This window comes from Pseudophryne corroboree, chromosome 4, assembly GCF_028390025.1.
Source record: "Pseudophryne corroboree isolate aPseCor3 chromosome 4, aPseCor3.hap2, whole genome shotgun sequence".
NCBI lineage: Eukaryota > Metazoa > Chordata > Amphibia > Anura > Myobatrachidae > Pseudophryne > Pseudophryne corroboree.
The window spans coordinates 558,538,941-558,554,589 of record NC_086447.1 but is presented as its reverse complement, the minus strand read 5'-3'; the positions used below and the strand labels follow the sequence as shown (position 1 = coordinate 558,554,589).

The following is a 15,649-nucleotide window of genomic DNA, read 5'->3' as shown; positions in this document are numbered from 1 at the left end:
AAGAGCTTATTGGTGCGCCCCAGGATTTTCTTCCCATGCGGGTAAAAGAGCGATGACATGTCTCACCTGCTTGAGGAAGAATATCGGAAAGGCAATACCGACAGAGCCATCCCATATCCCTCCGACAGATGGCCCTTTTCAGGTAATACAAATTGATTTCATACAATTGCCACCTTGTAGAAATTTAAAATATGTATTGGTCTGTATTGATGTGTTCTCAAATTGGGTTGAAGCATTTCCCGTGACCACAAATACCGCTGTATTTACTGCAAAGAAAATTGTGCAGGAATTTGTGTGTAGGTATGGTATACCTAGAATCATTGAAAGTGATAGGGGTACCCATTTTACAGGTAAAGTCTTTCAAACAATGTGTAAGTTGATGGGAATTAATAGTAAGATGCACACTCCGTACCGCCCCCAGGCGAGTGCGAAGGTGGAAAGAGTAAACAGCACTATTAAAAATAAATTGAGCAAGGTAATGACTGAAACAGGACTGTTATGGCCTGAAGCTTTGCCAATCGTATTATACAGCATCAGAACCACTCCCAGGTCCCCTCTTAATCTGTCTCCTTTTGAAATTCTGTTTGGTCGACAACCTCATGTTATGATTAACCCCCAGGATGATTTGAAATGTAACAATGAAGTAACCGTAAAGTACTTGGTTAAGATGAGTAAGCAATTGAGGAATCAGAATGATAATCTAAAGTTGGTGATTCCTGATCTGCCAGACAGTAATTGTCATGACATTGAACCTAGGGATTATGTAATGATACGGAATTTTCTACGCTCAGGTTGCCTTATTGACAGATGGGAAGGACCATATCAAGTCTTATTGATCAGTACAACAGCACTGAAGGTTGCCGAGAGAGAGAGACTTGGGTCCATTCGTCGCATTGTAGAAAGGTCACTGACCCAGAGAGGTCCCGTGATAAAGAACAGACGGTAGAGGTTGTATCACTAGAGTGTCTGTTCAGGGAGGATTGAGACGACACCTGAGCGCTGAGAATAATAAGACCGGAAGCTTGTCGAGCCAGATTTCTTTTTCCCATTTGTTATTTTCTCCAGTTCCCACCTCCCTCATATTTCCTTTCCCCTTTCTTATTTTTCTCCTTTTACTCCTCTAAGATGGACTTGCCCCAAGAGACTGTGATCCGGATTTTCCTGTTGACCATGATGTTGACCAGAGCAGTCTGTTTCGGTGAGAGTACCATGGAGGTCGAGAAAGGATCGGGAATGGGTTCTGATGACCAGGATGCAGGCGTAAATTTCCAAGAGCAACATAATCTCCGAGTAAAGGCGAGTATCAGAAAACGATCTGGTAGCATTGACAATAGAAGGAATTGTGAAGGATTGTTAGCTGAAGAGAACTGCATCTGTAGGCATTGTGACAATATAGTCGAGGAAGGGTGCATAAAGAAGTGTCAGTCCAGTTTTAATGTCCACATGGACCGGCATCCATTGAGTGACTATCACTCCTTAGTGGGTAAAGTGTTAAACCAGACAGACTGTTGGGTATGCTCTCAAGTACCTCAAGGTCATAGCAAATCAGGACTAGTACCATTCCCTTTAACTGTAGGAGAGGTACTTGAGCTAAGTGGTGGGAGGCCGGTGGACAAGAGGTTTAATATCTCTAGTCCTCCTAGTTTGAAGCTCCACCAATATCATGTGGATAGGTCCTTAGTGTGCTTTAACATTTCCAATCCCCGAAAGCCGGGAAATTGGGAAGTGTCATGGAGTAATCAAACCATGACCTTTTCATACAGACCCGACAGAATGCCCATAGACACAGAACTTATACGCCAGATAGCCGACCATGGAAGATTTTTCCGGTATAGGTACACTCTAGGAAGTAGGACCATGCGAGTTGGAGAAGTATCACCAGGATACTGTGCACATATCGTACAAACAGATACGTGTACTAAACAGATAGGAGAATTAGGGTTAGGAGATTTCACATGGAAAATTTGTAACATGATAATGTCATACTCCGTCCCATATGTTCTCCCCGATGATGCATATTTCATATGCGGGAGGAAGGCGTATAAGTGGCTTGCCCCAAACTCAGAGGGATTGTGCTATATTGGAAAAGTACTGCCTGAAGTAACGACTGTAACCCATAACAAAATGAAAGATATTCACCGCAGTGCCCAAGCTCCTTATACTCACACTCATTACGAGCACGTCGTTAAACGGCACCTGATAGAGAGGACAGAGCATTCAGCCTCTGATCTGATCCATGAATCCACCGGGATTCAATTCTTACTCGCGTTAGATATCACTCGTACCGCCAGAGGAGTGATAAATTATAAATATATATCTGCGCTTGCAAATTTGTTAGACAATATCACCGAAATGTATGACGACACATTCAGGTACACTGGGAAAGAGTTACAAGCCTACAAAACAGAATTGGTTCAGCATAGGATGATTCTTAATTACCTCACAGCTGTGACAGGCGGGTATTGTGTTACCCTAGCAACTCAATATGGAATAAAATGCTGCACGTACATTACAAACAGCACGGAGGACCCAGCCGAGGTCATAGACCAAAAGATGGATGACATTCTACAATTAAAGTGGGAGTTTCGAAGGAAACACAATCTCACACTCGCTGCTGTGGGTAATGAGCTGACCAGTTGGGTGTCATGGTTGAACCCACGAAATTGGTTCTCGGGCCTAGGAGAATGGGCCCAAGATATTATTATGGATGTAGGGAAATTTCTTTTGTGTATTCTGGGAGTCGTCATATTGGTTGGCCTGATATTTAGATGCGTTCGGGCTTTAACGAAGTGTAAAGGTAATACCAGAGTGATGAGTTTAAGGAGCGAAGACACTGTAATAACAACAACTAATTTGATTTATGACCCAACGATAGAGACAATGTTGTGATGAAAATGTGATTCCACGGTCCGTTTCTTTCACCCGTTTCTCCTTTGTTTTCCTCCAAAGTACAAAGACATCCGCTTGGAAGAAGAATTTGACAACCTCTTTTATACAGACCATTGATGAACTATGCTACAAGCCCCCAATTTCCCTAGTGACTTTAACTTTTACGATAGCCCAACACTTTAGAGACTGTAACTTTATGGACAATGGAACAACTTTTGCTCGTTATTTATAGCAAAAGCACCGAGAGACATCAGACAACATGTACATCAAGACAAGACTTCAGACAAGACCTCAATCATAAAATGCATATTAAACTCACATAGTTTACGACTGCATTTATAATAATTGCTTCTTATCTTCACCTCTACAACCTTCAGGTAATGACACACATAGTCGATAGGGAATATAGATACAGATATCAGCACTCACATATCCCCCCCATTCATGTATCATCAACTAAATGTGCTCCCCCATTTGTTGCAACCAAAAGCCGAAAAGAGCTCGGTAAAGTTTGACAGCCCATCCACAGACCCTTGATACGGGAAAAGAAGGAATTCAAATGTATACTTCGCAATACCTCGAAGCTTGATCTAAAACACGTACGGCACGATGATACATGACCCCTCAAACATGGATTCATACACACATGCTTCTACTATCTCACTAGGTCATACCTTTTTCCCACCTGCTCCTCTCCTCCCTTTACCCAATCATAAAAATGGTATTTACATTATGATATATATTTCTCTTTTTTGAACTGTTTTAGGAAGTGGCAGTTATTGATGACTGCCAAAGGGTGGACTGTCAAAGTCGGAAAAATATCATGCTACACGTTGCCATATATTCACCTCATGCGCTGGCCCACTGCACGTGCACATTCTCTCCCGTGCGTGCGCATATTCGCAGCTGCGTGACGGCGCCTCCACGGCCGTGCGCATTAGCGCGTGGTATGTGCATTTACGGTAGAGTTTGTGTGCGTCTAGCGGGCGACTCAATCGTTAAATAATAAAACCAAATAGTATGTTTTATAGATAATGTTCCCCTTAATAATGATTAAGTTTGTTTAATGTAACTGGTCGCTGGACAGAGAAATTCCTCTTTGCATGATATGAAGGGTCAGACAGGGTTTGAGCAGTGGTGTTTGGTACCTAACTAAAGAACATTTTACTAGAAACAATCCGGTGCTGGTTAGGTAAAGATTAATCGCTCCTGCGTATAGTTATGTCTATTAGTAGTTTCTGGACATTTACTATATTTGCGGTTCATTATCCATGCGACGGGAATTCTGAGATTCCCTCCCACCTGAGCAGTTTGATATAGTCACAGCCCACCTGTTCAAACTAACCTATGACCTTTTGTTATGATGCGAGGAGACATTCCTGTGTCCAATGAACAATGAGATTGTAGGTCCCTTTGTAGTATACTGTACGCAGTGTATATAAGGACAGCCAGCCTGGCCAGCTCAGTCTTCTCTCCACAAACGGTTTTCATCTTGACTAACTCGGAGCTGGTACCAGGACTGCGCAGCGATCATTCCCCAGTGTGTGTAAGTTATTCTCTGTGACCATTCTAAATCTCTGTTTGTATTTGCCATATTCTCTCTCTCTGTTATTGTATAAGATTGTGACGCTATTGTATATTTATGTGTAGTTATTCTGCTTAGATATTGATGTTAGCCTGTAGTGTATGAACTGTTAACTGTTTTTAACTTTTATATAGCTAGATATTGTTAGTAAAGGTGTTGGAACCTTAGCAAGGTATTGTGTGTTTATTACATTGCTGAGAGTATTCAGAGCGTCTCAATCGCTCAAGAGGCTTTCATACAATAGAGGTTAATTAGCATTGCATTGTGCTCACATTACAAAACCAAGGTTTACAGTATAGGCTCAGCCTTTCATTGAGTTGCATACAAGGTTTACTGAGTGTCATCCCGTGAGCGTCTGCGCCGCTCGTGTTCTCCTCGTTGTCACGAGCGTACGCTACGCTAGTAGCGTAGTATTACGGTAGTCGGCCACCTATAGCGTGCTCGTCACCAAGCGTTAAGCTGTGAGCGAGCGTGTCGCATGTGCGTCTCGACCACAGATAAGCGTCTGCTACGCCAAGTACGTACCCTTACGGTACCCCATACGCCAATTGCGTACCGAGTCTCTTACCCATTTATAGTGAATGTTATAAGATAAATAGTTAGCTTTATCAGTTTTGACGAAGCAGGGCTTGAGCCCTGTTCCTGTGAACCGGCAGTTGCTGGTTTACGTGGTTTACCTCTAGCGCCTCTGGTGGCGGTAGAAGAACCGCTGGGTTTGCCCTTAAACTTGGCAGTCCGAAAGGACTGTAAATTGGGTCCTGAATAGGTCTTTCTAGCTGGGGGAGCTGCAGAAGGAAGGTATGTGGACTTACCCACAGTAGCTTTGGAGATCCATTTGTCTAGTCCATCTCCAAATAAGGCCTCAACTGTGAAAGGGAGGCCTTCCACGCCTTTCCCGGAGTCCACATCAGCAGTCCACTGGCGTAGCCATATACCCCTGCGTGCAAACACTGCCATAGCTGTAGTGCATGCATTAAGCAAGCTTATTTATTTTATGGCTTCCACCATAAAATTCACTGAGCCCTGTATATGCTGCAGGAACAAGATAATCGCCTCCTGAGGCAAGGTGTCTAACCCTTCAATCAGGTTACCTGACCATTTAACAATGGCTCTTGTAATCCAGCCACATAGTGACTCTTTGGGCCACCCCAGCAGCTGTATACAAGGATTTGACGCAGTCTCAATTTTACGATCAGCCACGTCTTTTAGGGAAGCTGCACCCGGGACAGCCAATACAATTTTTCATGAAAGCCTGGACTGATGCATCCACTATCGGTGGATTTTCCCATTATCTCCTATCCTCAGGAGGAAAAGGAAAGGATGATGACAACCGTTTAGGGATTGGAAATTTCCTATCAGGATTAACCACTGGTTCTTTAAACAGGGTATTAAGTTCCTATGACACAGGAAAAGTGGCTGAGGATTTCTTCTTTATATTACAATAAGATGCCTCACTCTCCTCTGTCACCTTATCAGGGATATTTAGAACTTCTCTGATAGCTTCTATGAGAGCCTCTATTCCCTGCAATAGAGTACTCCCACCCACCTCTGAGTCCACATTACCCTCCTCCATTTCTGAAGCCTCATCATCCGAGTCAGACTGCAGGATTTGGGCCAAAGTGAGTTTTTGTGGACAAATGGCAGGGGACTGAGACTTTGGTTTGGGTACTGAGTCTCTTTTCATAAACTAAGTCATAGATTGTCTTAAGTATTGCGTCTCTTTCTCATTCCAAGATACAGTGGGGCAAAAAAGTATTTGGACAGCCACCAATTGTGCAAGTTGACCCACTTAAAAAGATGAGAGAGGTCTGTAATTTCCATCATAGGTACACTTCAACTGTGAGAGACAGAATCTGAAAAAAATAAACCCGGAAATCACACTGTATGATTTTTAAACAATTTACTTGTATATTCATGTGGAAAATAAATATTTGGACACCTAACAAGCAGCAAGATTTCTGGCTCTCACAGACATTTACTTCTTCTTTAAGAAGCTCTTCTATCCTCCACTCGTTACCTGTATTAATGGCACCTGTATGAACTGGTTATCTGTATAAAAGACACATATCCACACCCTCAAACAGTCGGACTGCTACCTCTCCACCATGGCCAAGACCAGAGAGCTGTCTAAGGACACCAGGGACAAAATGTAGAGCTGCACAAGGCTGGGATGAGCTATTCGACAATAGGCAAGCAGCTTGGTGAGAAGAGATCAACTGTTGGCGCAATTATTAAAAAATGGAAGAAATACAAGATCACTGACAATCTCCCTCGACCTGGGGCTCCATGCAAGAGCTCACCTCGTGGGGTATCAATGATCTTGAGAACGGTGAGGAATCAGCCCAGAACTACATGGGGGGACCTGGTCAATGACCTCAAGAGAGCTGGGACCACAGTCACAAAGGTTACCATTAGTAACACACTACATCGTCATGGGTTGAAATCCTGCAGCGCCCGAAAGGTCCCCCTGCTTAAGCCAGCACATGTCCAGGCCCGTCTAAAGTTTGCCAGTGACCGTCTGGATGATCCAGAGGAGGATTGGGAGAATGTAATGTGGTCAGATGAGAGCAAAATCAAACTTTTTGGTATAAACTCCACTCACCGTGTTTGGAGGGAGAAGAATGATGAATGGCATCTCAAGAACACCATACCCACTGTGAAGCATGGGGGTGGAAACATCATGCTTTGGGGCTGCTTTTCTGCAAAGGGGACAGGATGACTGATCCATATTAAGGAGAGGATCAATGGGGCCATGTATTGTGAGATTTTGGGCAAAAATCTCCTTCCCTCAGTAAGAGCATTGAAGATGGAACGTGGCTGGGTCTTCCAGCATGACAATGACCTCAAACACACCGCCCGGGCAACGAAGGAGTGGCTCCGTAAGAAGCATTTCAAGGTCCTGGAGTCTCCAGACCTCAACCCAATAGAAAATCTGTGGAGGGAGTTGAAAGTCTGCGTTGAACGGCGACAGCCCCAAAACATGACAGATCTAGAGAAGATCTGCATGGAAGAGTGGGCCAAAATACCTGCTACAGTGTGTGCAAACCTGGTCAAGAACTACTGGAAATGTTTGACCTCTGTAATTGCCAACCGAGGTAATATTACAAAGTATTGCGTTAAACTTTTTGATTGTCCAAATATTTATTTTCCACAAGAATATACAAATACATTGTTTAAAAAAAATCATACGATGTGATTTCCTAGGTTTTTTTTTTTTCAGATTCTGTCTCTCACAGTTGAAGTGTACCTATGATAGAAATTACAGACCTCTCATCTTTTTAAGTGCGTCAACTTGCACAATTGGTGGCTGTCCAAATACTTTTTTGCCCCACTGTAACTTAGTAGAGATTGTGGAAATCATTCCCCTAATGGAGTCCAGCCATGCTGGTTCTGCCCCACTAGCCTGGGCAGGGACACTACATTGAGTACACACTAGTGAACCCCCTGGGGAAGAGGAAAACTGTGCCTTACATGAAATACACTTTAGCCTGACATACTGTAACAGTGAAAGCACACACACAGGAAAAGGATAAATGCACAATTAACCCACAAAGAGCCCTTCCAGGGAGACACAGAGGGAGTATGGAACCAGCACACGGCGCCCTTAACGCTAATGACAAGCTTAGCCGGGTTGCAGACTAAGTACCTAGATTAGGGACTCAGTACACTAAAAATCGCTCCCCCCCCGCTATGTTGCCCTGGAATCACTGAGGTAATCTGGAGTCTCTTCGGAGGAGCTGCACGTCCCTGTCAGTCAGCGGCTGTGTCAGCTGCAGAGGAAAAATGGCACTGGCGAGCTACTGGATCCGCTCATAGTGAAGCTCCGCCCCTTCCTGCTCTTTTTTTATACTGGCTGTATGTGTCTATGTGCATACATTGGAGACAGACTCCTTTTATGGCTATAATGCATATTTATTGGCAAGCTACTCAATCAGATTGTGATGTCACTCAGGTGCTAAAAGGGAGGGGTAATTCTGTGTAAGAAAAAACATTTTGTTATCCCGAATGCACACTGAGGGAAAAGTAACACTAGATAATAATCAGATAATACACAGATCTCTGTATTATCTGATTATTATGTAGTGTTATCCTTTTATGGCTATGTTGCCAGTCTGGGTACTGTGTCCGCTGTTAAGCGTCTGTGTACGTACACTGCGGGAGACGTAATCCACCCTGTTTAGAAGCCGTGCGTCTCTGTACCCTCATGCCGCCATAATGGCAAGCGACCCGCTAACCGGGACGCCGGCTTAGTACTCACCACTCTTCTTTCTTATGGCTCCTTTAGGGGTGGCTGCGTGCTGCGGGAATGTACGCTCGCCGTGGTGGGGCTTGCAAATAGTTCCCTCAGGAGCTAGTGTCTTGTCAGGGAGGAACGGGACCATTAACTCTGAGAGAGGTTGGGCCGTCGTCCCCACCTAAGTCCCACGAAGCAGGCAGGCTGGTGCCATCTAATCCTGCATGAAAATAACAAACTCAGAAAATAAATGCAGAACACTCTTCAGGAGCTTCCAGAGACGTGACCGGCTCCTCCGGGCACATTTTCTAAACTGAGTCTGGTAGGAGGGGCATAGAGGGAGGAGCCAGCGCACACTATCAATTTCTTAAAGTGCCCATGGCTCCTAGTGGACCCGTCTATACCCCATGGTACTAAATGGATTCCCAGTATCCTCTAGGACGTAAGAGAAATATTAGCAACTCTCAAATGCAACCACTGATGGCTGCGAACATTTATGGCCCAGTGAAGCAAAAACTCTAAATACAGCCCTAGTTCCACCAACATAAGCAAAGATTAGCTGCTATAACCGTTCCATATAATCCAGTATTGGGGAAAAGTACATCTTAGTGCCTTTATGTTAAGTTAATATAAACAGATGAACAGTAATGTTACAGCGTATGCTGTACATCCAGTGTGTCACCTTGGGAAATGTTTACAGCAGGACCTGTCAGAAAAAACGAACTGCAAAGGAGCTGATTGGTTAGCGCTGTGCATCCAATTAATAACATACATGGAAAGGAGAGTTATAGGAAAAAAACAAAGTAAACTGGGGAGGTAGAAAAAAAAAATCTTTCAACAAAGAAATTAATAACAATTTTAATAAGGTTCAAAAATCATACCTGACTGTGAAATCGTAGGAACACGATGCCAAAACAGTTGCATGAAAGGGTGAAAACTAAAAGAGAAAAAACACAAACAGCTGTTTAGATATAGACAAGAATGGCAATTACTTTTGTTACAAAATTGTACAAGAGGATTACTTGAATTCAAAGGCAACGTGAGCTTAAAATAGGGATCTGTCATAACTTCCTATAGGCAGCTTGTAAGCAACCAGATATAGTCCACTCAATACTGCATTAATGAAACAGAAATGTCTTTGCAACGTTAGTACTTTGCAGGAATTTGCCACGTTTGAAGATGATTTTATGCACTACCTGAAACAGGTTCGCATGTTTGGTGTACTATAGTTGCTTTTCAAATCCACATTTTGGAGGCAAATTGCAGGCAGATCCTAAAGCATGCACTTTTTTAAAAATAATTCATCAATTTGGACAGTTAACTTTTGGCGTTTAATATTGTTCAAGAGAAACACCTAAAAAAAAAAATGACCATTCATCTGCACATGTATTTAATTTTCTAATGAGACCATCCATGTAGCCTCTGTGCAAGATGTTTGTACCGTTAAAATATACTGTAAATTCATCCATGTACCTATATCAAATAAATCGTAGTCATTACCTTGTACTATACTTGGAACTGCACTACATACTGTATGTGAGTTGTGTGTTCCTACTACCTGAGAATCTACAGACATAGTTTACCATGGTTTTTATCTTGTGTTGTACATGAGTTAAGGTGGGAACACATTAGGCGATGTGCTTGGTGAGCGACGTCACCTAGCGTTTCCCCTCTCGGGCGTCGGCTGGGAATACACACTGTGCAAAATCACTAATGATATCGCACAGTGATGTCATGCTGCGGCCGGCCGAAGCATGCAGTTTTGGACGATGAGTCCAAATTGAGCTGCATGCACGGCCGACACGAGGGTTGTTAATAATGACCCGTGTGGAATGCGCATTGCTCGGCGGCGGAATACACACTGGGCGATATAGTAAACATTGCTCTTGAAGGGTCAAAATGAACAACATTGTTTACTTTATCGCTAAGTGTGTACCTACCTTTACAATATTATTATTTGATCGCAAAAGCAGACTTGCCATGGTGTGCAGGATGCATAATTCGGTACTGAAGCTCCTAACATTGGAATTTTTTTTTTAAAAACAAGAAGCCACCCTCAGGAAGTAATTTGAATTATTTGAATTACTTCCTACTCAAATAAAGGCAATTGGTGTTCAGAACGAAGAATCTTCAGCAATGTATAGCCCATCACAGTTCCTTAAAGGTGGTGCCTGATTACATAGAAATTGACGGCAGATAAGAACTATTGTACTTGGCCCATCTAGTGAGGGGACTAGTGGAGTCCCAAAATATAAATGTGTCCATGCTTTTGTGCAATAATGTATGCTGCACATGAGGTTATTTGTGGACATACTGTATGGGGCTATACAGTATATGAATATATATTAGGGTGATTGGACAATTAGTAGCATGTGAGGCTGAATGATAGGTTCTTGGCTACAGAGTGGCATGCTGCATAAGAGTCTATATTGCGGCACAGGCAAATTTAGGTTGGATTGCGTTGCGGGGGCCGGAAAACGGGAGGGGGGGGGCACTGCGGCGTGAACGGAACGTGAACATGGTGGCTGCGTGACGTCACACGCAGCCACCACGACCTGAAAAACGTCGGCGGGGCCCCTGCAGGTGCAGCTAAGCTGTGCCGGCAGGAGGCATCTTTAATTTCTGCTAACAAGCAGAAATTGCGATGTGATCACAATTTCTACTTGTTAAAGGGGGGAGGCGGCGGTCAGCATGCTGGGCGATCTTGCCCTAACAAAAGGATTACAAATTCTGCTAAATAGCAGAATCTACAATCCTTACTGAATTAGGCCCATTGTACTGAACTAAATTAAGTTAACTAGACAGCGTCGATTATTTCTTTTCTAGACTTGCAGTGTACTAAATCCCTCTGGTTGGCAGGTCAGTGGATGGGCATTTTTAATGTCATGCTGAAGTTACAAATATATATTCACTATAATTAATTTTCACATCAAGTTCTGTGCTCCAATTCCATGGCGTATTTTGTAGGTAAAACAAACACATACTAACTGTAAAAGAACATAATAACCAAGAGTTGGTAAAATAGTGGCGTTGAGTGAGCACCCAAAAAAGATAACATATCACTAAAGTAATAAAAGTAAACCAAAGAGGGCCTTTGCTTAACTGTGCATAACAGAGGAAAATGCAAATATTGTACATAGAATCATGTCAGCTACACCTCTGCCTTCTGTCTGTTTGGGTCTGGCCAGATAACATAACACGTTGGGTTTATAATTTCCTGCTGTAAAACGGGTACTTGAAATAAGGACTCGGTAGGCAGATTTTCCAGTGACACACCACGTCTTTAACTGGCATCAGACACTGTGCATACTGTACACACGCTTGGCCTGGTCACACAGGTACATAACTAAAAATAAACAAACATACATAAAGGACCCCACACTCCTAGTGCTTATCAGTAATTCTGCTGCAATGACCTGTAGCCATCATCTGCCATGCTCTGCTGGCACAGCCAACGTTCACAGTCCCTGACACTATAGAACTGCACCTTACTCGCTGGCCCCTAACGGGCATCAGTGCAACCTGCAGTGGGTGTATCTATGTAGTTTTAAATTCTTCCTGTTCTCAGTGATGAGTTCCTGCTGGACCTGGACAATCCACAAAACCCGGAATCCCAAATATATACTGCAGCTGCAGAATGTGCAGGTCTTGTTTTCTTCTCCCTTGGAGGGAGCTGGTTCCATCTGAATGTGAACAAATCAGGTGAGAGACCACCCCTATTAGCACACAGCCTATTACCTCTTAGTGTATTGAGGATTATTACACCTCAAGAGTTATAAAGATTATGGCTGAGGTTCTCAAACACAGTCCTCAAGGCACACCAATGGTCCAGATTTTAAGTATATCCAAGGATGGTTAAATCAAATTGACAGTGGTACTAATTATGTCACCTGTGGTCAAGCATTGATATACTTAAAACCTGGGCCGTTGGGGTGCATTGAGGAGCGCGTTTAAAAACCTCTGGACTACGGGAAAGAATAGACAATTAATATCACCTGCACCAAATTGTAAACTCTAAACAAAATCATAGATATAAGGTAAAAACCCATACAAGATTATTTTTATACATACTGTATATCCTGAGTATTTGCATTAGACAAAATGCAGGGTTACAGTCCCTTTAACACTGAATTCTGAAATGCCCAGAGTTATAACATAACACAAAGAAAAAAATCTGTTACTATTTTTGCAAGCAACCCATAAGTCTTATATTGACAGCTGCAATGCCCTGAGCTTTATGTAAAATTAGTTCTGTGATGCTATGCCCTGTATTGTTTGATTAGAGCCATGTGATATACTGAACTTGACCATAGCAAATGTATTTACATTGAAATACTGTACTGCTAATATATTTAAACAAAGACACACAAGAATCATTTAACAAGGGGCAGAGCAAATGTTTCTCAGCTCATGAATTGACTGAAGATGATCATACTAAAGTGCTAATTAGGGCCTAATTGCCAGATCGCATCTGATGTGGCCAGTCACACGTGTGGGCATTTAAATTATAAACCTTTTGCTTAAAAAGGTTACATCTTCTTATCTACTGTGCTTGAGGGGAGTGAACTTTCATTGTAGTGTTACATGTAAAAAATAAGTAAAAAGAAGTATGGTACCACATACGGGTCATTTAGGCTTTGATTAAAAAAGAACACAGTAAAACATCTTTAACTACATCAATTAACTGCAGTTATTAAGAGTTTCTTTTATTGCAAATATACAAACATTGAATACCATGATAATAATGGGCTAAAGGAAATTACTTACTACAGAAAACATGATGCATGCTTTAAAGTCACATCCTCCTCTAATTGGCTCCTTACCATTACATGATACCCACTGATGGTTTTCCATTGATGATTCCTGTCATCAATGTAAAGTGTCAATGTAACCATTTGATAGGCAAACCTAGTAAGCATCTGTTTTTCCAGGTGTGTTTCTTTTCTAGATAAATCCTCCCTTTCTAGAACTTTCCGTGTCAGTGAAACCGGACCTGATTTTTAGTTACACGCTATGTTCTCAGTCCATCCCTCCTCCATGGGCCAGACGCCGACCTTCTTCATCAATTACTGCCGCCACGCTGCTGATCACACTGGGGCAGATGTATTAAGCCTGGAGAAATAATAGTGGAAGGTGATAATGCACCAGCCAGTCAGCTCCTGTCGTTTTTCAAACCCGTAATGACTGGCTGGTGCATTATCACCTTCCACTTATCACTTCTTTATCACTTCTCCAGGTTTAATACATCTGCCCCACTGTCACCAGGCAGGCGCACATGGTTCCTTATATTCACAGCGAGCACCTGTCCGTCCGAGTATCCAGCCTGTATTTTTCTCCACAGCAACTTACTGGACACTGTACAGTAATTCCGCTTTCACATCGCTAACCCGGTAAGGAACTGGCTTTTGAACACGCTTCTGACCCGGGTCTGAACACGCATCCCTTACACATCGCATTTTGGAGCCGTGTTATTACTGGGTTACTCCCGGGTTGGTGCCTTTCACACTGAACCCGGTTCACCCACTTAAAACAGTGTGATGTCATTTTAAATAGACTTTTCTGTTTCACATTGATGAGCTTTCAAAGGAAATAAAAGGAGGGGCTGGGGAGTGCTTTGAGTAGTGCAGCAATCATGGCCTACCAGCACGTCTCTATAGACTTTGTGATAGTCCCAGCTGTACTGCTCTTGGATTCAGCTTGTGAGAGGATATTTGAGCTTCTCACATTCTGTAGCTTGTTCAGCAGCTATGTTATGAGGAGAAGGCTGCAGTATTTGAGAGAGACCGCAATTCGTCGCCGACAATACCTGTGCAGGAGATCGTTTATATCAGCTTCTGTGACCACCATACTCAACCTTAACCTCTCTACACAACGAAGATTGTGGGCTAGAGAACGGCAGCATGGGCAAGTTTTTATGCAAAGTGTGCTGAACTTTCAGGATGTTCAGTGGAAGTGTCACTTTAGAATGTCGCGTCAGACATTCCACTACCTTTTGTATTTAATGTCCCGAGCACTCTCTAGACCAGGCATGTCCAAACTGCGGCCCTCCAGCTGTTGTGAAACTACATATCCCAGCATGCCCTGACACAGTTTTGCTGTCAGAGAAAGCTAAAGCTGTGTCAGGGCATGCTGGGATGTGTAGTTTCTCAACAGCTGGAGGGCCGCAGTTTGGACATGCCTGCTCTAGACAGTCCACAAACTTCAGGTCACCAATAGAGCCAAGTTGGAGGATAGCTATAGCATTGTTGTGGTACACCACTCCAGGTGAATATCGCACAATTGCTTGCCTCTTTGGTGTGGGGATATCTAATGTTTGCACCATTGTACATGAGGTGACCAGAGCATAGATGGACAACCTATACCACAGATTTATTTCTCTGCCGCATGGCCAGCATTTGGCTGAAACAATTACGGGATTTGTGGAGTCTGGATATCCGCAGTGTGCAGGTGCAATCGATGGTATCCACATCCCTATAATCGCACCTCATGATAATCCTGCCGACTACTACAACAGAAAGGGATGGCATTCCATTGTTTTGCAAGCTGTGGTGGATCATAAGTATTGGTAAGAATGTTCTGGCTAATGTGTTTTATTAATGCGTATTGTTTAAAACCCCGTTTAAAACTTAATATATATTTTTATATTAGCTTCACAGATGTATTCATCGGTTGGCCTGGACGGTCACATGACGCTCGAGTGCTTGCTAACTCGGATCTGTACCGCCTAGCAGAGGACAAGCAAGGGGGCTACCTTTTTCCAAGAGAGGTAATTTTATTTAAGAATTATTTTATATTTTAGAAAACAAACCCAGGAAAAGTGTTAGGATCTTCTGTACTGCCACGTCGCCATGGCAACCGGGAGGCAAGTGTTAGCGAAGTAACCTGAGCGCAGCTGATACTCCGGTCCGGGTTTTTACTGTGTAGTGGTTACAGGCTCTGTG

The 15,649-nt window shown here is 43.1% G+C and overlaps 1 protein-coding gene across 2 annotated transcripts in view; it reads right to left on the bottom strand.

The window, feature by feature from the left end:
- PEX7 (peroxisomal biogenesis factor 7) overlaps positions 1-15,649 on the bottom strand; it is a 697,365-nt gene that overhangs the window by 235,490 nt on the left and 446,226 nt on the right. For both annotated transcript variants that reach the window (XM_063917410.1, XM_063917409.1), the window contains one exon: positions 9,590-9,645. In XM_063917410.1, the coding sequence (XP_063773480.1) occupies positions 9,590-9,645 (56 nt within the window). The remainder of the gene's footprint in view (positions 1-9,589; positions 9,646-15,649) is intronic.